Source organism: Rhineura floridana, chromosome 6 (assembly GCF_030035675.1).
Source record: "Rhineura floridana isolate rRhiFlo1 chromosome 6, rRhiFlo1.hap2, whole genome shotgun sequence".
Lineage (NCBI taxonomy): Eukaryota > Metazoa > Chordata > Lepidosauria > Squamata > Rhineuridae > Rhineura > Rhineura floridana.
Genome location: NC_084485.1, coordinates 104,829,115 through 104,854,127, shown reverse-complemented (window position 1 = coordinate 104,854,127; position 25,013 = coordinate 104,829,115). Strand labels below are relative to the sequence as shown.

The 25,013-nt window shown below is 39.9% G+C and overlaps 1 protein-coding gene and 1 pseudogene across 4 annotated transcripts in view; one reads left to right on the top strand and one right to left on the bottom strand.

Moving 5' to 3' along the window:
* LRRC7 (leucine rich repeat containing 7) overlaps window positions 1-25,013 on the bottom strand; it is a 436,741-nt gene that overhangs the window by 176,643 nt on the left and 235,085 nt on the right. For 3 of the 4 annotated variants that reach the window (XM_061633408.1, XM_061633409.1, XM_061633411.1), the window contains one exon: window positions 9,741-9,819. The exons of the other annotated variant lie outside the window; for it this stretch is intronic. In XM_061633408.1, coding sequence (XP_061489392.1) covers window positions 9,813-9,819 — 7 coding nt within the window. In that variant the 3' untranslated portion in view covers window positions 9,741-9,812. Of the gene's footprint in view, window positions 1-9,740; window positions 9,820-25,013 lie in introns of those variants that run through there. 4 annotated transcript variants of the gene reach the window in all.
* LOC133388102 (5S ribosomal RNA) lies at window positions 13,205-13,323 on the top strand (annotated as a pseudogene).

Genomic DNA, 25,013 nt, shown 5'->3' with positions numbered 1-25,013 from the left:
GAAGTTGAAGGGGCAGGATTGCAGTTTAAGATTGACAGACAAATCACTCTGAACAAGTTCAAATCTCCAGGCCCTGATGAACTGCATCCTAGAGTATTGAAGGAACTTGGTGAAGAACTCTCAGAACCGCTGTCTATTATCTTTGCAAAATCGTAGAGGATGGATGAAGTGCCAGATGATTGGAGATGATAATGTTGTCCCTATCTTCAAAAAGGAGGAACCTAGGAACTACAGACATTGATCCCTGGGAAAATTCTGGAGCAGATTATAAAGCGTCAATCTGTAAGCACCTTGAAAACAATGCAGTGATTATTAGAAGCAAACACGGATTTATTAAGAACAAATCCTATCAGACTAATCTTATCTCATTTTTTGATCGAGTAACCTCCTTGGTAAACTGTGGGAATGCTGTGGATATAATATATCTTGACTTCCGCAAAGTTTTTGACAAGGTGCCCCATGATAGCCTGATTAGCAAGCTAGCTAAATGTGGGCTGGATGGAACAACTATCAAGTGGATCCACAGTTGGTTACAGAATCATACTCAAAGAGTGCTTATCAGTGGTTCCTTCTCTGTGAGGAGGTAGTGAGGAAGTTACCACAGGGCTCGGTCCTGGGCCCAGTGCTCTTCCACATTATTAATGACTTGGATGAGGAGGTGCAGGGAATGCTTATCAAATCTGCAGATGATCCAAAACTGGGAGGAATAGCTAATACCTTGGAATACAGAAACAAAATTCAAAGTGATCTTGATAGGCTAGAGCAGCCTTTCCCAACCAGTGTGCCTCCAGATGTTGTTGGACCACAACTTCCATCAGCCTCAGCCAGCATTGCCAATGGTCAGGAAGATGGGAGTTGTGGTCCAACAACATCTGGAGGCACACTGGTTGGGAAAGGCTGGGCTAGAGGATTGGGCTGAAAACAGCAGAATAACATTCAACAGGGATAAGTGCAAAGTTCTACACCTAGGAAAAAGAAACCAAAGGCACAGTTATAAGATGGGGGATACTTGGCTCAGCAATACTACATGAGAGAAGGATCTTGAAATTGTTGATCACAAGCTGAATATGAGCCCACAGTGCAATGTAGCTGCAAAAAAGGCAAATGCTATTTTAGGCTGCATTAACAAGAAGTATAGTTTCAAAATTGCGTGAAGCACTAGTTTCCCTCTATTCACTGGTTAAGCCTCATCTTGAGTACTGCATCCAGTTCTGGACACCACACTTTAAGAAGGATGCTGAGAAACTGCAACAGATTCAGAAAAGGGCAACAAGGATGATCAGGGGACTGGAAACAAAGCCCTATGAGGAGAGACTGAAAGAATTGGACAAGTTTAGCCTTGAGAAGAGGAGATATGATAGCACTCTTCAAGTACTTGAAAGGTTGTCACACAGAGGAGGGCCAGGATCCCTTCTTGATCGTCCCAGTGTGCAGGACATGGAATAATGGGCTCAAGTTAGAGAAAGCCAGATTTCAACTGAACATCAGGAAAAACTTCCTAACTGTTAGAGCAGTACCACAATGGAACCAATTACTTAGGGAGGTGGGGGGCAACACTGGAGGCATTCAAGAGGCAGCTGGACAGCCACACTTTAATTCGAATTCCTGCATTGAGCAGGGGGTTGGGCTCGATTGTCTTATAGGCCCCTTTCAACTCTACTATTCTGATTCTATGAATTTTGTTTTTCTCTGATGAACAGCTGAACCCCTGTATGGTGTGAACGCATGTGTCAAAGTTGAGAATGAATGTTCACACGTAGCTGTAGATGCACCAGAGTCCTGCAGAATACAAAGTGTACATGCTTTAAAAGGCTTCCTTGTACCAGTACAGTGTTTTGGTAAGCTTGTGAACTGAGTTCAGTTCTCCTGAGGCAGCTGCTTCCTGGAAGTAAATAGCCTAGTCTCCTTTGCCATGCTAGGAAAGCAATTAAGGGAAGTTTCACTTTAAAAATTAAATTAATACCTATAAACATCACTTTTCATAAGGAAATGGTTGACAGCATGTCACACAGGAATTATACGTCTCTCCGAACTACAGGTGCTAGAATCAACTGTACAAGTACACAATCTCTGTTCTACAGAAATGCCATGGGCCGGCCAGCTAACACTGCTTCTGATGGTTTTACCAGCAAGTCTTATGTGCCCTATTCTGGTAGTACATGAGTTCGCGTGAGAACAGTTTAATAAGGTGCCTTATTATTTTTCAACTTTTTAACCAAGTAAGGAAGAAATGCCCCCCAGAGAGAGAGACACACACAATATTTCAGCTCCTCGTTGCCTGGGCTAAATTAGTAAAGTCTGATTAGGCTTCCTGGGCCTTGGAGAGCACGCTCACTCACCTCTCTGCTTCTTCTCAGGTCCTGCCCTGGACTAGGCTAGGCTGCTGCACAATCTAGGCCCCAAAGCCTAGGCACACCCACTTGATGCACTTATAACACCCACCACCTACAGAGAATGGTTGAGCATTACAGGTGAGAAGGTGCTCTGCAGTGCATAACAATGCTGTCCTTTTCACCTTTTCTTCCTTCAGCTGCAAACACATAAGTTTGCCAGTTCCCTCCCTCATCCATCAATACTTGTGTTCACTTCATTTATACTTTTAACTCTTATATTTACTGTGTTTGCATTCCCTTGATAACTATGCCCTGGCCCTCTCTTTGGATGCCTAAAGTGTATTTCTAAAAGCTCAAGTGAAGTTTTAAGTTACTGCAATGCTAGAAATTTGGGGAGTGAAGGAAAATTTCATTTTTGGGAGGGCAGAATTATCATCTGGGGGCACAATGCCCTCATTCCCTCCCCCCATTGCTACACCCCTGGACATGCACACCTTGTAGTTGGCAATGCACAACAATTCCATCATAGAATAGAGTTTATAACCTATGGCTATCCAGTCTCCTACCTCCATGATCTGTAGGTGCAGTATGAAACCACTGATGTGGAAGTATGCATCTTTGAGATCAATGAATGCAAACTAGTTTGCATGATAGAGGAATGGCAATATATTGGCCATTCCTCGATAACAATGAAGCCCCAACAATGATGGAGCTGGATGAACAATGCTTGAAGAGGAATTCTCAACTCTTTTCTTGGATTTAATACAGCAGGGTAAGGAACGTTTTTCAGCCCAACAGCCACATTGCCTTCTGGGCAACCATCTGGGGGCCACATGCCAGTGGTGGGGGGTACCAGAAGCAAACTTTACCTTTATACCATACACTTGTTCTACAAACACTCACAAACACTTCTCTATCCTCCATCCACAGAAGCAAGAGGCGCTACCAGAGTTTAAGGACACATTCCAGTCAGGCAAAAACACTCAAGGAGGATATGAAGCAGGGCCTGGAGGGGGTATACCTGGGTAAGAGGTGCAGATAGGGTGAGTCCCAATGGCCAGATCGAGAGGCTTGGAGGGCCACATTTGGGGCCCAGGGCTGAGGTTCCCTACCTCTGTGACAAAGGGTCTCAAGGCAATATCAGGGACATGACTCTTTTGCCATAGGCAACAATGCTGGCAACAAAGGATCACGCGAACAAATGCTGTACTAACGGGTGTGAACCGTCTTTTAGACTGAATCTTTGATGGGAGGTGATGACAGCACCTTCACCATGTATAACAATTGTTCAGTGCATGCCTGTCTTCAGTTGGGAACAAGGCTTCTGTTCTCCAACATCTGCACCTGGGGAAGAGATGAAAACAACATCAAAGGAAACTGATTCCAAGTCAGACAAATAGCCCTCAGTCCCCAAGGTTAGGCAAGCTTGGTCTCAGTTGAGCTCATCAAGACAGCCTGCTCACCAGGGCCGGTGCCAAAGGGCAGCCAGGTTGCGCCCTGGCCAAAGGGTCCCTCGATAGGGTGGGGGAGGAGTAGCACTCCCCTTCCGTGATCCATGGCTTCTCTGCTGCCTGCCCGTTCAGTGGCTCCACCTACCTGTCTTTCCTGTCTTTTGTGGCTGTGTGCGCAGGTCTGCCATTAACTAAGATGGCAGCCGAGGTTTCCCTAAGGTGCTGATGCCGCTGTCGCCATCTTGGTTGATAGCAGGGATGCACGTGCGTAGCATGCATGGGTGCCATCAACCAAGATGACTGTAGAGGTTTCAGCACCTTAGGGAAACCTCGGCTGCCATTTTGGTTAATGACAGCCCAACGTGCACAGCTGCAAAAGACAGGTAGGTGGGGTAGACACGCATGCATGTGTGTGCACATGTCAGGGCCCAGGAGAAGCTGGTGCCCAAGGGCCCTGGCATGCCTGGCGCTGGCCCTGCTGTTCACAATCCAAGTCTGTCTGCACCACAACAGCAATACTTAGCAGGTTGAATGGAGGGGAGAGAGACTCTGTTGCCATCAGGGGAGGCTGCTTCCACCTGCCTTGCCCCACCCTCCAGCCTTCAAAAGGGAGCTTCTTTAGGAGGACTTTCTGATCTTTGGGTTGGGCTGTGTGGGTTGGGGGATAGCTTCTACTATGTTCTTTAGTTTTATTGCTTCTTTTTTGATGTTTATATACTTTTATGTCTGATGTTTATATGCCTTTATTTTGTACGTCGCTCAGAGTGGCTGGGTTTCCAGCCAGATGAGCGACTAATAAATCGAATAAAATAAAATAAATAAAAATAAATAAAAACTGAAGATAGTGGGAAAGGAACCAATGTACATGTGATGGCCTGTAGCATATGAAGCACTGACAGTGAAGAAGCAACAGCTGCTGAAGTTATCAGTACTGACAAAGTTGTAGTAAGTACATTTGGTACTATAGCAAGCAGAACTAGCATAGTTGCCAAGTAAGTATAGACAGAGCAGAGAAATGAAGAGCAGAGGAGAGGAGAGTGGGGTACAACAGATGGGTGCCTGTGAAAATACCAGAGTGACCAAAGTCATAGCCTTCTAACCACTCCTATAATGAAAAGTCAGGGGGATGAGACACTGTTTCCATAAGTGGATAATGGTGGTGATAGTGGTATTAGGGCAATGGGGATCAGCTTTGGTACTGTTGCTTTGATGACGATCTGTCCCAACACCAATAAATGCCCTCTAACCAGGACTCTCATCTAGGAACGTATGACAGCAACTGAATATCCCAAACTTGGAGATCCCAAACATAAGTAGCAAGATCTGTCATTACTGATTCCCACTACTGCTAATAATCATGGTGTCTGCAGTATCTAGGCAACCATGATCTGGGTGATATCTCATGGGACTCAGTGGAGAGGTAGGCCTGGTGAGCTGATCTAGCCTAATGTAAGTGGACCTATGACTATGTAAGTCAGGAAGCAGTAGGGTAGGTGCGAGCAGGGCTACTCTCCTTTGTATCTTCTTCATATGGTGATTACACAACCAAATTGGTTATCATCCGATACAGGTTGTTGAACTGATGACATATCACCTCTGGACCTAAGCAGCAATGATCCAGGAGATGCTGTACTCTTTAGGACTGATGAAGGCTGAAGAGAAGATGGTACCAAGGTGCACTGTATCAATGCAGCTGCTAGGGATGGAAGAATCTGTTCATCTGTCTTTCAGTCTAATTTTTCCAATCTTAAATTCAGTTCTCCATATTTCTGCAGCAATTTGCAAATTATTATTATTATTATATCCTCATGAAAATTCTTCAGTATTATAGTGCAAATTTCTGCTAATAAACACATTTTTGTATGTAGTTTTGATTAATCTACACATTTTTGCAAGCAATTTCTCCTAATATAATGCAGTTTTTAATGTTATTTTCACTAATATATTCATTTGTATGCAGACTTGCCCTAATATATGTATACTTATAAACACTGGTTGGTAAAGAACTTCATCACAAAATTCAGATGTGTGAATTTCGAAGGATGGCTGTATTTTGGTTCTCACATTGTTTGAGAAAGTGAAGCTTCCTTATTCTTTTTTCTCTTCTTTCAGGGCTATGTCAAATACAGCTTGACTTCTGGTGCTGACAGAATTTTTTGAGTGGAGGAAAGTTTGGGTGATTAAGCCAGATGCAGAAACTGAGACACCCAGTACTGAGGATGGTCCCATAGGCAGATTTACTCCCACATTGGACAATGTCTTGGCAGAGCAAGGTAGACCATTAAGTGTCCAGCACCAACCTATTCCATGGCAGGGAGATGCCATCAGGATGGTTATGGATGAGGGCTGGGTTGAACACGGCTGTGAAGATCAGGATGCCGTGGAGGCCCTGGCCTCAGCATCTGTTACATGCAGTGCTTGCTTCCATAGGAGGGCCTGGAACCCATCTGATCAATTTCTGTGTGCTTGCTTAGTGAAGCACTGATAATGCAGGCTAGACTCCACATGCCCCAGTAGACAAAAACATTGGTAGGAGAAAGCTTCCCCCACAAGACAAACACTTGCAGGAAAGGCTGCTTTCAGCACCATAGGCTCAGCAAAAAAAGTTGAGAAAGATACCATAAGGTGTATGAGGAAACCAAACCAAATTAAAAACACAAAAAGTAAAGTCAGGCCTTGCAAGGATAAAGAGATAGCAGAGATAACATCTGTTCATAATGTTGCTGGTGTACTGGTAGAAAAGGGACTGCCTTAAGCATGCACACTGGGGGGGCATACCACTACAACACTAATCTAGTTCTAGAAATTTCCAAAATGATGTCTTCAGAGGTGCAAATCCCATATGTGTGTGACTGAACAGAGACCACGAAGTAGAATCTATAATTTTAATAAATTCAAAAGGAGGTCATGGAGAAAGCAGAATGCTTTTGACAAATTAAGGATTAAGTCTCATTTTTTTCTGTAATGTCACACATATGAAAGAGCTATCCATTATTAAAAACTTACTCATTTCCCAAAATACAATAATCAAAATGGAATTCCAAAAAATACTACAGAATCTGCAACAATATTTTTGGAATCCTTATATACACATTATATATTAATCCTGAACTACTGAAGTCAATAACTCCTATGGACACATTAGTATAAGACGGCACAATAATATCCATATGAACAAATAAACACATTACAAAGAAATATAATAGGTATTCCTGTAATTAGTGAAAATAGTCTCGCTTTAACAGTACACTACAAATTACATATAGTTTGATCCCATATCAGAATGAAGTGATATCAAAATTATTTTTCTATGAAAATGGAATATACTCATTGCTGAAGGTAAAACCGACAAGAAGCTTCTTCATGTTTTGCCTTTAAACTAGTCAGCTTCATCTCCTATATGATGGCTATTATGTAGCATCAGACCTTAGATTCCCAATAAGAATATACATGACAGGGAGTTGCAGCCAATCCTGGCTCTCTAGTTTGTGTACCTGTATGATGCAGGTATTTTTAAGCACACTTTTAGTAATTTGTAGTAATTTCTCTTAAATCTGAGGTATAACCATTTTCTGGAGAGCACCCAATCACAATAACATCTTTAGCTGAGGAAAGAACTGTATTTTCCAACAATATATTGCATTTAGAGTCTATCTGGGAAAATTGTCCCTAAAACTGAAGTGCTTTCTTTAGAGCAGCCTCTTGCTACATTCTCTTTGGTACTGGACTGGAATCATACTGGAATAAAATATGTGATATGTCAGAACTGGAAGAATACCATCACTCCTTCTTTAGACTCTTGGCTAGCCAAACTCTGGGATATGGCATGCATGTTTAAATTGACAAATTTAGTTAAAGCAAGAGCAGGTAGACAGTGAGAGAATACTTTTATAGAGAAAGGGAGCTTGTTTGTTTCATGTTGGAATAACAAGGTGCAAGATTCAACAAATCCATATTTTTATTAGGAGAAATTGAAGAGCTAAAGGTGGAGAGAATAAAAGAAAAAATCAGCTGGGGGAAGATTATTGCTGAGTTAATTCCCCCCCCCTTCGATATGCAGTATTATTTACCTGTCATTGAGAAATATTTGATGTGATTAGTGATAGGATTGATAATATGATTGTTATATATTAAACTGTACAGTATTTATGTAATTATAAGGATTCTATATATATTAAACTGTATTTATGACTAATATTTTAACAAGTGGATAGAACTATCGCAATTATTTTGTACTGTATTCAAATTTGTTAAACTAATAAAAAAAGCGATATCCCACTTCTGTGGTGCTTCCCAATATACAGAGGCAATTGTACAAGGATGGGGGAGGGAAATGGTTCTATAGGAAACATCTGAAACTTCATTCACATTTCAGTTTTGATAACTGCAGTTTAGTTCTTATGCAGGTAGTGCACACCTAATTTAGCTGGTCATTTCTATTTGTAAAAAATGAGGAAGTTGCAGAATTTTCCTTTTTACCGCATTTGTAAGCTGCTAATGCACAATAAATAGGTAATTGTTTCTTGAAGAAATTACAAACAAAAAATTAACATGGTTTCATTTGTTACTGAAAATTATACAACTTTTTAAAAATAAAAGGTGTTCATATAATTTTACATATAATCAGCTTACAGTTCTTTGTGTATAATATGCACCCACTGCAATAACTATTTGAACTCCACTTCAGTCTTTAAATATAAAAAACACTACAATGTATTATCTTTTCAAATAACATTCTTAATACTGGAAGTCAAAGGTCAAATTGTCCCGATGGTAGACCAATCAGTAAAAAACACAGAGGTGTTCACATCTACAGATGCACATAACTAATGAAATATATACCTGGTGTAATACCAGATATAAATTCCTATCAAGACATTATGATTAATACAAACCAAAGAATAAACTTCAGTTTCTATACTGGAAAATATCATCCAAAATCATTAGAATATAAACCAACAAGGTACTTAAATAATGAGCTACTTTAGAGATATAGGAATACTCCTAAAAGTTACTCCTGTGTTGAAAAATAAAATTGACAAGACTTATCACTGTATCTATGCACAAATCAGAGCTGTTTCAGACAGTCCAGAATACAATCAAGAGAGAAAATATAACTTTGGCTTTTTCTCTCAGTCTTATTGAGTCTTGCTGAAAGGAGGAGATGCACATATCCCCTGAGGGAGCTGTACATTCTCCTGGTTTAGAGAAACAACGCACACCTTCCCATAGGCCCTATGGCATAGGGGATATGCATATTCGTTAACTGCAAATAATACTTGAAACATGGGAATAAAAAGCACAAAACATTTATGTATCTTCTCTTGCTTCTTCTTCTTCAGGATATCTGAAGTGTCCTTTCAGACACATAACTATGTCTGGCTTGGAAGTATGCATTGGTATAAGCCCTTCTGATATTAAATTATCAATTATTGTCATTAATTGGCTATGAGCAAAAAGTACTTTCTGAAGCAACTTTAAGAGAGAGAACTGAAGGCTTTAATACAAACTTGAAATCTTACCTATGGTTTTCCTACATTTAAACTAATGTAACTTTAAATTTGTTGGTTCTGTTAATGATTATAATACTATTATTTCAGTGGCTGCTTCGGCTACATTATAAATTGGTTATATTGATCTTCAAAATGTATGGCTGTGAATTGATAAGATTCATGGGAACTGGTCCAGTGGGAACTGGCCCAGTGTGTGTCTAAGTAGAAGTTCAAGCATGGAGAGGGCAGATTCTCTTCTCATGACCATTCAAAGAAAATGAGCATATTCTAAAACACAGCAAACATTTTGCATAAAGGTCAATATAGTAAAAGGCAGCCTCCATCAGCATGTAGTATCCCCAAACTGTTTTGGTTTCATAGTATAGTGTGGGAGAACTACCTCAACACAGTCTATTCGTGCTGATGCTCCTGATGCTGCCATTTCAGGTGCTCGAAAAGCTGCTGCCTTCACATCCTCTGCTGTTGGTGCCATTGTACTCTCCCAGGCGATGGGGCAAGGGGCACACTCTGGATCTTCAAATGCTAAGATGAGAAAAATCAATTTCAATGCCCAAAGATGGAACTGCTGGAGTAGAAGAGGTGACTCAAACTACCAAATGGCTTATGGCACTTAAGAGAGCACTTAGTTATAACATTAGGAAAGAATTTAAAACTAAAATTTCTGCTTTTCTAAGTCAGCTTAAAATTAATTTGGAGACTGATGAAAAGATATTTGGGTATCTCCTTGTTTAGGCTTGAATAAAGTCATATAGGCCCAGATTCAAGGGCACAAAAAGGAGACAAATAGTATTCTTAGCAGGGAAACATTGTTTGAATGCCTCAACTTAGTGAAAATATTCTTCCAAAGATGGTATGACATCATTCAATCATGACAAAAATAACCTAGAGAAATAAAATAAAATCTTAATTTTTAGTCCAGACTCGAACCCCAATTTCTCATATTCAATGTTTGATTTGGTGATGTCACCACCAAATGATTTATGTCATTATCATGTGGTGAATCTCCCTTCTGAATAAACCCTTACATGGTGAAATCTAGTATCTAAGCTGTTAGGGATTCCCAATGAAAATTGAAATTCTTCTTAAAGTTCTAAATACCAGATTTCATCCTGAAGGCATATTAAGCAAACATTATAAGAACAAGAATTCCACTAACAGAGAAGCCAAATGTGTTAAAACATTTTAGGCATTTTTTCCCTGCTTGTCCCATCACCAAGAGGAAGTGACTACATTTGATTTGAGACTCTCACTTTTTTAACTTGCCCACACTGAGTATCATTCACTCAGCAAACAAGTTAATATTAACTTGCATATTCTCATAGCCATACTTTTTCATTCTCTCTCTAACAGCACAATCCGATATAAGTCACTCAGAAGCACCATTGAGTAGTTAAATGGGACTTCCTCCCAACTAAGTGTATACAGGATTGCAGCCTGATGTCTAGATTATTCCTTCATTCCCACCCTCCTTTCTGAACTTATGTTCTATCTTTATTACAGCATCAAATACAACTCTTACAGGAAACTATCTTGAAAAAAAGTTGTGAAATTCATTCTTGCTTTTTATGTGTATTCTTGATCGGCAAACCTACAGTTTAAACCCAATATGTGGATGACATGCAGCTCTGTATCACTTTATCATGTCAATTTATGGAAACTATAAAGGTTCTGAACTGGTATCCAAGGCCAGTGATCACAATCTGAGCCTGTTCTTAGGGTAGTTGGTCTGGCCATAATCATATATACACTTGTTACATCCAAACTGTATTACAGAGTACTATGCCGTACATTAGGCTGTCCTCAAAGACTATTCAAAAACTTCAGTTAGTACAAAATCCTGTTGCTAAATATTGGGATCAGGTAACTCACTTGCTGCATTTGGGCGCCAGTCCATTTCTGAACTCAATTCAAGATAATGGTTACTTTTGAAAGCCCTAAATAGCTTGGGATCAAATCACCCAAAGAACCTCTTTCTCCAGTATACGTCTGCCAGTTTTCTGAAATAATCCGAAGAGGCTCTTTTTCATCACCCACTGCCTTCTGAGGTGTGGCTGGTGGCGAGAGGGCATTTTCAGTAGTGACATCCAGTATGTGGAAGTCCCTGCCACATGTGGTTTTTTCCCAGAGTTTCATCATATCTGAAAACATTTTTGGCAAGCTTTTGATTTCTCTGCTGTTTAGGTTTTTCTTGTTTCACTCTGGCTCTTGTGTCAGTTATTTGTTTTTAGGTTTGTTGCTGCTTTTTGTATTTTCTATATTGCTATTTTTTTTTAAAAAAATGTGTTTATATTTGTTAGCTCTGTTGCACATCTCCATTTGAAGGAGGAAAGTGAGTTACAAAAAATGTTATACAACTCCGATGTGAAATAAAGGAAAATATTTTTGTATATTTGCATATTTATCAACATTAGACCTCCCAATTCTGTTCCCTTGAATAAATTTTGTTCCTAGTTTTTGTGTGTTTCAATGAAGTGGCAATATCCTACTATGTCAAGAGAAGCCTCAAGAAGGCTGTAGAAGGTTCCACAGAAAGATCTGGACAACTGCGAGGAGAGATATACACGTTCTATAAACAGGAGAAAGTTTGGATTATGTTAAGAAACAGCACCAGCCAAGTTTCCAATAAAAGGACACTGTAAGAGCTGGTGTGTCCTACATTGCAATGATAATGAGTAAAGGATCAATGATGCAATTACTTTTTGCATTAATTACAATGGAATTTTAGATTACATGAGCTGTAAAAAAAGTTGTGACGTGATCCTTTGTGTACTATTTGCATTTAACTAATAAAGAAAATTTGGACATAACTAATATTTACTGAATAATAAGAAATAGCAACCGCTTTGTCCAAATCCAGAGACAAAGTGGGCATATTCAGACAAAAGTGGGCACCTCTGAGGCGAGGCCCCCTTGAAGCAATCTGAAGTGAATAGCCCCCCCCAAGTTCTTTGGAGATATTAAGGGTTTTAAAAAACATGTTCTAAAGCCTGACAACCCATCTCCAAAAGGACAAGGAAAATGAAAACAACCACCATATATGGCAAGGGTAGGGAACCTTTTTGGCTCCATGGGCCAGATCCTTATCAGGATCTGCCTCACAGACCAAATTTGACAAGTGGGTGGCCATAACCCATGATGTAAGCTGATGGGCAGGTGGATGTGGTTTGAGGAAATAGATTCAGGGCCAAACTGGACTCCTTGGGGAGCCATGATTGGCCCAGAGGTTGGAGGTCCCCACTTCTGAAATACAGGAAACATCAGGGTGGGGAGAGGGGAGCTCACAGACAGGTCTAATTTCCAATCCAATCACCCAGTATTCTCCAATCACAGAGCTTGAGGGGAGGGAACATTCGATATAACCTTTTCCCTAGTGCCTTTTTCATCACTCTTTAGCTAGTTCGCTGAACGTTACAAAGAGTTTGTTGGCAGCATTTTGATTCAGCTTGTCTCTTTATTTATTCTTAACCAGATTATTCTATCTGTTTGTTTTTCCTCAGTTCTTTTCCATTCTGCCCAATTCATTTCAGTACCTTTTTCATTATATATTAAAAAGTGTTTGTTATTTTTTCTCTGTGTCTTAGTTAGTTATATATAGTCTTCAGTTAGAATAGTTACTTAGACAGAGTCACTTTCCACCCACACCCTCCAATTTTGGCCATAGTATTAGGTTTTGCATTTTATTTACAGCTGTATCACCTCTCAGTCAATTCTGTTCATTTATACTTCAGTTCATTACCTGCCTACCTATTTGTTTTTCTGTCTTTTTCTATCTTTCCCAATCCAACACAGTGATGTCCCTTCTCACCACCACCACCTGCCATTTTGGCCATAGTGTTTTACTATTTTTAAAAAAACAGAAACAGCCCTAAATCTACCTGTCTGAAATTTGGTAGAGTTAACCCTCTCTTGCTATGGCCATACTACTCTGAACATGCCTGACCTTGTCTGATCTTGGAAGCTAAGCAGGGTCAGGCCTGGTTAGTACTTGGGTGGGAGACCACCTGGGAATACCAGGTGCTGTAGGCTTAGAGGAAGGCAATGGTAAACCACCTCTGAATACCTCTTACCATGAAAACCCTATGAATATATCCAAAAAAGATGCATAGGGTTGCCATAAGTCGTAATCAGCTTGAAGGCATATAACAACAAATCCCCACTTGAGGGGGAGTATTAAGTCTACAGCTTTCATGAACCTATGTGAAAAAATGAAAGTTTTTTTTTTTTTTTTTCAATAATTTTTATTCAGATTTTCATAAAACATACAAGACAAAATCATAAAACATTCAAAGACAAAAAACAAAATCAAAAATAGTTAAACAAAAAGAAAAAAAGAAAAAAAAAAAAACAAAAATAAAAAATAAAGAGTAAAATATTGACTTCCCATTTGTCAAAGATCAAATCAGTTATAAGTCTATAATATATAACAATCCTGTCTCTTAAGTCATATTATAAAATCACTTTCCTCCAGTAGTTATCTTACTTAATCATCAAATCTCATAAACATTACTTTATTCTTTCCACAAAAAGTCAGAGAGGTTTCAATTCTTTAAGAAATATATCTATCAATTTTTTTTTCCAGATAAGCATATCGATTAATCCATCTCATTACTAATTATGATAATCTTATTGTCATAACCATAGTCAAAATAAACATTTCAATTAATCCATCACATCAGAATCTGTTAGGTTCAATAATTTCAGTAGCCATTGTTCTATTATCTCTATTAGTTCCATTTTCCATCTTCCATCTTCAGTAGTCTTGTTAAGTCCAGTAATTTCAATATCCAATATTCCATTATCAGTATTCCATAATAATCTTGCTGTCAAAGCCATAGTCATATAGTAAGAGTCTGATGGGGATTACCTCTATCCCAAATATTTTCTTGCCATCCATTCTGAATAGGTTGCTGAAATACTGCTGTAAAATCATATCTCTGTTCTTTTTTTCAAAATACACTGGGTCATCTCTTAAAAGTTTTTCCATTGTCACATGGCTGCAGTTAATTCCATAGATTTTCTCTATATTGGGCTCCATCACATCATTCCAGTCCAGAAGATTATCCATGCCATTGATAACTTTATCTCTAGAATCTTCATTCATTTCTTCAGAGATAACATTGAGTTCCAAACAATAGATTTTATTTCTAAAGTCCATAGACTCCAAATCTTGTTCCTGTTCCACGTTGGTTCCAATCTCCGGGATCTCCTCTCTCACAGGGACCCCTATTCCAGTCTCCAGGGTCACCTCTCTCACAGGGACCCCTGTTCCAATCTCCGGGGTCTCCTCTCTCACAGGGACCCCTTCCAGGGTCACCTCTCTCACAGGGACCCTTATATCTTTAATCTCCTGCTTCATTTTACTCAATTCAATTTTCATTATCTCAATCTCATCCATTATTTTCTGAAACATAGTTATTTCCAGATTTTCAGCCACTTTCTTAATTGCCATTTTAAAAGAAAAATATAGGAAAACCACTTCTTATTTCAGCAACAATTGGGTTAATACTCCAAACTTGGTGACATCACAGTATAAACAGAGCAGACAGCCTTATCTCTCCAATAGTTAAGTAAACAAAATGCAGTTCCCAGGATCGAAACAATTAATGGCAATCGTCAAGAAACAGATTCGTCAAAATAAAATAGACCAAAAAGAGAGTAGTCTCAAAACAGTATAATATTTTTCAAAATAAAAATCTGGAATAGAAATCCCTCTTCTGTGTATATCTTTAGAATGCAAATCCAGGACAGCTTTTTGCAACAAAAACAGAGATAAGCTATTAATTAGTGCGTAGCAGAGAGAAGTTATGGCTCCCCAGTGAGATGTCAAAAACTGATCAATCTGGCAAATCTCTTTTAAACAGCAACAATTTAAGTCAAGTAAAAGAAAAATATAGAAAGAAGGGTGCTTGCCTGTTAGTGCGTTCTCTCTTAGAAGATAAGGTGAACGTTCGCTTTATCAGATAGAGCTTGCTGTTAAAAATCCGTCCCACCTTCGTCGGCTGGACCTCGTCCCATAAATTAATGAGATCTGGTCGTCCCAACAAAAATAGGCTTTGAGGTTAATCTCTTCGTTTCTCCCTACCCGGGAGAAGTTTAATCAGTCAAAAAAAAAAGAAAAAACTGACTGATATATCTGAATAAGCTTCTTTTGAGGCAGGAGCCCGTCTCAAAAGCAGGCACAGGCTAAGTCACCCTTCCCGGAAGTCCGTGAAAAAATGAAAGTTAAGGTCATTTTACGTTTAAAAATATTTTGAAAAAAAACACAAAAGTTAAAGGTAACTAGCGCACAAACCCCTTGACCTACCTTTCTCACATTTAGCAGGGTTAATCCCCTTTTGGGGGGCTACTATATATGCAGGTTTCATGCACCTACATGAAAAAACCAAACAGTTATGGCTGTTTTGGTTTCCCAATACAATTCAATGAGAGAACTGAAGTGTCAGTTTTCCAAATATTGCCTCAGATTTGGGGCCCGATATGAGCCCCCCCCAAGTGATCTAAAGCAAATAGGAGGCCAAACAAAAGTGCCAAGGTGGGCCCCAAAGTACATAGTCCTCGTAAGAAAGCACAATGCCCAGACATCTACAGTGCATGGAATATTCTTCATATAATATTTCAAATATGAATATAAGAAAAGTGTTGTATCTCTATATTTCCACTGACCACAGTCATAACTGAAACAGTCCTAGCTTCCAAAATCTTTTCTGTTTAGCTGAATGACCTTTTAGCAGTGGTGGCCTAACTACATGATTAAGATTTGTAAAAAGCCCTTTCCCCTCTCTTTCTAGTACTTATTCCATCTATTAAAAATTGTAACTGAACCTGGAGCTTTGTAGTCTTTAATTCAGTAGTGGCCAGACCAGGAGAAACTTGCCTGTTTTCTTGGATTATTTAACAAATCCAAAAATGACAGTATAGCCCAATACAAAAAAATATAACATTTTGTTCATTTACTATATGCCATCAGTACCAGTAGTATAGTGGCAAATTCAGAAGTGCAGGGTCCCTTCACTTTAGTCACAGCCATGCCCCTCCCCGTTGTTTTGCTGCTGAGTTGAGAATGAGATTCTTGTTAATGCCTTCTCCCACAACAACAGACATCCCTAGGAGTCTATCAGTATGAACGGGGAGGGTGTTGCCTACTTAGAAGAGTCTTCTCAGTGGCTCACTCACCTTTCACTCTGATTGTCTCCAATCAGCAGGAAAGGACAAGGAAGCATGTTAGAAGACTCTTCTCAGAGACTAAGACACCCCTTTCATGTTGATTAGCTTGTAGGATCCTGGAGACATAGGGATCCTGCTGAGACTCTGCTCCCCCAAAAATAAGTGGTCTAAGACACACAGCCCAAGGACCTAGACAATGACACCCTTGTCAATACCATAACTGAGTGACCAAGAAATATGAATTCTACTTAGAACTGAACATTCCACATACGATATTACATTGCATGTATTTTTTTTATTGTAAACAGCTTAGAGATTTTTATTGCAGTAGGCAGTATAATTTTTTTAAAATAAATAAATAAATAGTTATCTACAGAGGTGGTGGCAATAGATCACAAAATAGCTTCCCTAAGAATATATTTAACATTTTCATGTTTCCTTAAACATAATTTTATCTAACAATTCTCATTTTTGTTCTCAGCCAAAGTAGAAGACAAGAAAAGGAAGGGAGAGTATTATTATTATTTAATCAACATCCAAAGGAAGCAAAATAGTTGCCAGAGTTGCCTTGGTATACATATTCTCACCACACAACAGGAGGCATATGCATCCTCCCACTTTGTCCTAATATGGATGGAGTGCCTTGACAATGTTTGCTGTAGGGTTGCCAGGTTCATGGCCTGAGACTGATCCTGTATCTTTAGGAGAAGAGAAAGTCAGCCGAGTGCAGGTGTTCTTGCAACACTGTAATGAGAAAAACCGCAAGGTAGAATTCTCCCTTCCCCCTGCACAACTTTTAAAGATATAGAAGTCCTCTTGGCTGCCAGTCCTGGCCTCCAAGAGGTCTTCCGCATCTTTAAAAGTTGTGCAGGGGGAAGGGAGAATTCCACCTTGTGGTTTTTTTCATTACAGTAGGGCCCCACTTCTCGGCGTTCCACTAATAAGGCACCAGCGGGGCGATCAGCTGGGGGGGGGCTGGAACCTAACCCACTGATCATGTCGGAGGAGAAGATCAGCTGTAGAGCGCTACAGCTGATCTTCTCCTCCTCTGTGCGATCAGACTCCCGCTTGAGCTGATCACGCCGGAGGAGGGGAAGAGCAGCTCTAGCGCTCTACAGCTGATCTTCTCCTCCTCCGGCATGATCAGTGGGTTACGTTCCAGACCCCCGCGCTACAGCTGATCCGCTTTTCAGCAGTTTTCACTTTTCGGCGGGGGTCTGGAACCTAACCTGCCGTATGAGTGGGGCCCTACTGTACAGTGTTGCAAGAACACCTGCACTTGGCTGACTTTCTCTTCTCCTAAAGATACAGGATCAGTCTCAGGCCATGAACCTGGCAACCCTAGTTTGTTGGTCTGATAAGGTTCACACTAGGAAGAATAAGAAATGGCTCTCCATGATCCACAGTGATTCTCCATGCCTCCCTAGGAAAACCATTTATATTCTACAATTCCCATTCACCACAGGGAGCAGTGCACTCTGGTGGCAGTGGGCAATGTGGAAGCAGGCCAGGTGGCGGGGCTTTGCAGAGCACTCCCAGGAGCATGTAGTGGTGTGATGCTGGGGGTGGTTGTTTCAGGGGGCCCTGTTCTTGGACACATCTCCAGCCCGCAGTTTCAGCTAGAGTGGTGGCGATTGGTTAGCCAACTACCCTATGCCTTGCCCCCCCTCCTCCTTCTGGTAGCATGTGAGCCAGGTAGGCCTCAATTGGGCAAGTTAAGCCCCGAAAGGCCCAGTGAGGCTGAGTAGGCCCTAATAAGACTAAGTAAACGCTAACAAGGCCAAGTAGGCCCCAATAGGGACAGTAGGCCATGCTAAGGTCTGGTATAGGCCAGGTAGGTCCCAATAAAGCTTGATAAGGCTTAGTAGGCACTGATAAGGCCAGGGAGGCCCTGATAAGGCCTGGTAGGCTCCATACAGTGCTGGTGTGCCCATTGGTTTAACTGGTTGTTTCATTATGGCACCCAAGAAGGGACCTGGTGGCCCTATTACAGCTCTTCCTGTTTTTGCTGCCTCATGCTTGGCTCCCTGCTGTGTGCTACAGGGCTGCCCCTGGCTCCTAACTGTTCTCCTTTGCCAATGCTTCCAGAATAAGGTGACAAGGCAATTTGTGTGTCCAAATGGACAATTAGTCCTAGCTTTTAAGACACCCAATGAACACAAATGGACACATACAATTTAATCAATGAACCATGAATACAAATTCAGATTGGAAGCCACTGAAACACTGCCTAGAGATATGAAACATAGAATATAGGGGAACATTACACAATAATTCTTAAAAAAACACCAGTCTTTCTGAGAAACTCATTAAATTCTCTCTCCCTGTACACTGTGATGTCTGGTTCTCTGTATCTTTGTTCTTTTATTTTTTCATAAGAATTCTGCGACAGCAGGGCGTGGATTATAAGAGCAGTTTTTAATTTTGCTTTTTAATTCATGTATTTACTGGTGAGTGGGCAGGCTAGTAAGATTTTTGCTAGGCTAGTAACTTGTGTAAACATATTTGCAAGCCTGTATTCATACTTCCTTTTTTTCTGGTATGAACCACTTTCACCTCAGTCCAAACATCAGGGCTTGTACACGGTAGAGATGCATCCAGGTGCAAGCCATTTGAATGAAAAATGGACACCCAGTAACAATTCCTTAAAAAACATTCTGCGATAGCCACATTCACAGGGTGATGGCCAACATCGCTTATCAAGCGGCGTCTACACAACAGTAATAAATATTTTTTTCTTTTGCTAATGCATAGAAACTAAAAATATGCAAATGTCACAGAAGAGGGTTAGCTGTAGTCACTTTCTTAAAAATTGACTTGTCTTGTTATCTCCAAGCATTCTTTAAAAAGGTTATTTAATAAACCATTTTAAGTTAAACTGATACATGAAATTATCAGTACAAAATTGTTTCACAAAATCTTATTTGATAATACACACACATACAAATAGCATGATTTTGTAAGGAACTCAAAATAATATTATTTCATTAACTAAACCAAAAATCATGTATAAGAACACAAGAAGATCCCTGCTGGATCAGAACATAAGTCTATATAATTTAGCATTCCTGTTTCCCACAGTGGCCATCCAGATGCCTACAAGTCCACAAGCGAGATATGACAATAGCCCTGTTCCATTGTTGTTCCCTAGCAACTGTTGTTCAGACACATTCTACCTCTGACCCTAGATTGTGATTAGTATCCATTGATAGACTTATCTTCCATGAATTTGTCTAATCCCCTTTTGAAACCATAAGAGTTGCTAGCCATTACCACATCTTGTGGAATTGAATTCCAGAGTCAAACTATGCATTGTGTGAAGAAGTTCTTTCTTTTGTTTATTCTGGATCACCCTTCAACTTCATTGGACCCTGGATTTTAGTATTATGAGAAAGGGTGAAAAACATCTCTCTCTTGACTCCATGAATAATGTTATACATCTCTATCATGCCTACTTTTGCATTTTTTTTCTAAACTAAATAGTTCCAAACATTGTAACATTTCTCCAGCGTCCTGATAATTTTGGTTTCCCTTTTCTGTTTCAGCTCTACAATATATTTCTGAGGTGAAGTGAAAAGGGCTAAACACAGTATTCCAAATGTGGCTGCACCATAAATTTGTATAGAGGTATTACAATATTGGCAGTTCTATTTTCAATCCTTTTCCTAATGATCCCTAACATGGAATTTGTCTTTCCTATCTCTTTTATAGCTGCCACACACTGGGCCAATTATTTAATCAAACTATCCACGATGACACCAAGATCCTTTTCCTGGTCAGTCACTGCTAGCCCCATAAGTCTATATGTGCAACTGAGATTTTTTGGCCCCAATATGTATCACTTTACACTTTCTTACACTGAACCGTGGACATAATATATCTTGATTTCAGCAACGCTTTTGACAAAGTGCCCCACGATATGCATATTAGCAAGCTAGCTAAATGTGGGCTAAGTGGATCCACAGTTGGCTACAGAATCACACTCAAAGAGTGCTTATCAGTGGTTCCTTCTCAAACTGTGAGGAGGTAGCAAGTAGGGTACCACAGGGCTTGGTCCTGGGCCTAGTGCTCTTCAACATTATTAATGACTTGGATGAGGAGGTGCAGGGAATGTTTATCAAATTTGCAGATGATCCAAAACTGGGAGGAATAGCTAATACCTTGGAAGACAGAAACAAAATTCAAAGTGATCTTGACAGGCTAGAACACTGGGCTGAAAACAACACAATAACATTTAACATGGATAAGTGCAAAGTGCACATTGCCGTTTGCTCACATGTATTTCTAAAGCAGATCTATCTTTCCTGGTCTCCTGCCATCCTTCCGTATATATGATCTTACCTATTGTTAAAATATATTGTTACCTATTGTTAAAATATATGACACTTGGGGACAATTTTTTAAATCACTAACGTAGTTCAACAAGCATAATAATTAGTCATTTGTCAGGCTCAGATCAAATATTTTGTTTATAACTAATATCACAATATTCCAAAAATTTCTTCCATCAAATATGTATGAAATCTTTCGCATTATCACAGAACCGATATTTCCCATTGCTTTCCCCTCGTACTATCCTGCTTTTCCAAGGTGACCAATGCCATTGCATCGCTATTTTGATGTAATTTTCTCTGTCATTTTTGGCTGTTGTAATGTTGGTTCCAAATCCAAATAGGAATATCCATACTTCCTCTGGAATTTGTCTTTGTAAGTCTCTTTCCCATTTTATCATATACTTATCTCTGTATGTTTATGTAACAGGACCTGGTATAAAACTAGAAACTTGGGATTTCTTTGTTAACCTTTCAGATTCCATTTTTTCTGTTCTTACTTCCCACTTTTGTCCCACTCACCCGCTTAAAAATGTTCTAATTTGAATAAATTGGTAAATAGGTTGTCTTACCAGCACTTTTTTCTCATTCGTTCCTACATTCTTATTTTCTCCCAATCTTTGTATTTACTCAGCTCTTTCTTGCCAAATTCTAAAATCTCTTAGGAGTCCATTGAGACTAAATCTTTCATTCTCTATAATGGGCACTATCAGTGATGTGCTAGGTGCTAAAAATGTTCTATGTATATTCCATACCTTTATATCAACACTAACAATATAACTTTCTCCACTGTACCATTTTCCCCCTATTCTTTTTGGAGATTCATAACAGATTATAGGCATTTGTTCATGCTGTATGTTCCTCCATAGATCCAAAGTACTGACTTACTTTCTTCATCCATTGTACAACCCATATTATAGCACCTGCTCCATAATATCTTTCTAAGCAGGAATTTCCAGTCCTCCTTCTCTTCCTGTTACATTCTTAGGGTGCAATCCAACTGAGATATACATCAGGCTGAGGGGATACAGGATGTGGTGGAGGAGGGGGGAAAGAAGAGACGTTGTCCCCACAGCTGTGCTGTGCTATGCTGGCAGAAGTTCCTCCCTCAGTTGCAGCCGCGGTGTAGCTATGGAACTCTACCACCACCTGGACACAGCAGGGGCCCTGCCTACTCAGCTGAAAAAAGGGTGTTGCAGGGCTACGTTGGGGGCAGAATCAAGGGGAGGGGGACTTGCACAACATCCCGAGCCTGTTCGGCTTGGTCCTGTGGCCCTCAGTCCCAGCAACCAATACACCTGGAAAAGGGGTGGTGAAAGGAAACATGACTTTCTTTTCCTTCTGCCGAGCCCTGACAGTGCAGCCAGTGTCCTCCCCTCCCAGCAGCTCCTGAATGGAGGTAGGATGTGGCAGCCCCTTCTGCTGGCTCCACCTCTGCCAGCCTCCACCAAGTTGGATTGCTCCCCAAGTCAAATAATTTAGTTATCATTCCTTGTCTTGGTTCTTAAAGGATCCAGCAGTTTTGATTGGATCTAGCTGCTTGCTCTGGTAGTATACTGCCTTTGCAATGTTTCCTTTTATTTTCATCTGTTGGTGGGCTACAGTGAAGAAGGAGGGTCTATGTAAAGCCAATTCTGCTATTTGATTATAATACACGAAATAATATAATTAAAATACAAAGCCCCAGTGCATCAGGAGTTCCATTTTGCTTTCTGCAAAAGAAACTTAGGTTTTAGAAAACACTGGCCATCCAGAAGGTTGGGGTAGGAAAAAATGCCAGAAATAAAAGGAAAATATAGGAATATTACAGCCCCTCCCCAGTTCTTCATGATGGCTGAGATATCATTCAGAAAGCAACCTTGATTGTTCCTTGAAGGAAGGGGTAGTCATGTGGTACCCTCCAGATGTTGATGGATTATGCCTCCCATCATATCTGACTATTGGCCATGTAGTATCTAGAGCAGTGGTTCTTAACCTTTTCCACTGCCAGCACCCCTTGGATTTCCAAAATATGCTCTCACACCCCCTGAAAAATACTGTTCATTTTTTATTTTAATTTAAATTATTTTATTTTATTTTAATGTGTGTTTTAGCCTAACTTAGCTAAGAGAAATGACAGTTTTCCAAAATCTTTGGTTGGGCTTCACACCTCTAGAAAAAGTGTCTCGCACCCCCGGGGGTGTGTGCACCCCAGATTAAGAACCACTGAGGGTACCACAGTGGCTATCCCTGACTGAAGGGATTATTGAGCTAGGATACATCCCTTCCAATAAGGGAACTTCCAGACTGGTGACTCATAGTGCTACCCATTAATGATTCTTTCACTGTAAGCTACATGCATAATTACAATTGACTTGCCACACTTCAAAGAGTGCAATTCTATCCATACTTGGGTGAGACATAGTTATGTAGGTAGGGAAAGGCAATGCCATTTTTATTAAATCAGTATTTTTCAGTGAGCTCTTTAAAAAATCATACTAAACCACTTTAATTTGCATTGAAGCACTTCTTTATTTTGGCACTACCCAACCATGGAAATGGTCATGAACCAATTCCACAGAAAAACAACCTGTATTAAGGGCTGCTTCCTGTAGCATGTGAAAAGCCAATGAAATAACCTCATTGTAGGCAAATGTAACTCAGTGGATATCTATGAAATCACAAAACACTTAGGACAATTTAGTCCAGATAATGTTACTATCTGCTGGTATCATTTCTTACAAATGGCAAAACCAAAATACAAAAGATAATTAAATTATTGTAGCCAGAAAATACCAAATTCAGGAGCAGAAACTAAGATTTCAGGCTAAAGGTCCTTCCCTATTAATAGAACAGTATTGTCACAAAAGGTTCACAAAGTAGTAGCTGAGAGAGCATGCTACTGCAATAGAGACAAAGTGGTTTTATTCATAATTAACTAAAGAGGAAGCTAATATTGCCTTAAAATTATGCTCAGAAAATGTCAAATACCTCAGTATGAAATTACAGTTACATAGGTTCTGTAATATTATCCATCTATGTATGCAGCTGCTAGGCTGGTAAGTGGGGCAGCCCGATGGGACCATGTGTCACCACTTCTGAAAGTGCTGCACTGGCTTCTAGTGAGCTACTGGGCCCAATTCAAGGTGTTAGTAGTACTAACATATAAAGCTAGAAATGGTTTGGGGCTCAACTATCTAAAAGAGCTAAAATCTTGGACCCTATGATCTGCAGGCAAGGCCTTGTTGGTGCTGCTGCCCTCGTGACAAGGCTTTTTCAGTGGTGGCTTCCTATTTGTGGAATGCCCTCCCCAGTGAGGCGTGTCTGTCTATCTATTAACCTTCAGGAGGAATTTGAAAACATTCCTGTTTACCCAGGCATTTGACGGCTGAAGAAGAATGTTCCTGGCAAATTTAAGATCACTGGTGAAAGAATGCTTTTAGCTTTGTTGTATAATGTTTTAATTGAAATTGTTGTTTTGTAATGTTTTTAACTGTTTTTAGTATGTGTTTTTGTTAAATTGTTTTGTCTGTGTTTGCTGCCCTGGGCTCCTTGAAGGACCTTCATAATCTGCATTGTATTATTAATCAATTGTTTTATACTTCTTGCCTCTGGTTTTTTTTATTTGTTGTTGTCGTTATGTGCACTTCTCAATCAAATTTTTGATTTCTTCTTTCTAGATCAGGGGTGGGGAAACTTTTTCAGCTCAAGAACTGCATTACCTTAGTGAAAAGCTGTCGGGGTCTCCATTCCACAAGCAGGTTGGGCTAGGCCAAAAAGTGGTTGTCATAACATATGCAATTCTTACCTTTTTCGGTTAGATCTGTTGGGTTGTTGTTTTTTAACCCCACTGCCTGCTAGGGAAAGACAAGTGTTTTCTTTCTGTACTTTTTCAGCACATCTCCACCCCACCCCCAAACACACTCAGGTATCACAATCCAATGACACATTCCAGCCATGGTTTGTGGTTTTCTTTCTTGACTTTTCCCTGCACATCTTCGCCAAACCACCACTATCACCACCCCACACACCCCACAGTTATCTTCTGCATTTATCTTGCACTTTAACACACATATCTCAAGAAAGAGACAGCATTTACAGCGTTCACCTTCAACTGATCATTTAAATCTCCTCCTGGAAATGGGAAAACAGAAACAAAAAATACAAAATATTTGCATGGTCTGTCACAAACACTGTTTGTCCCTTCTCTACCTTGTCCACATTTGGAACCTCTCTGTTACT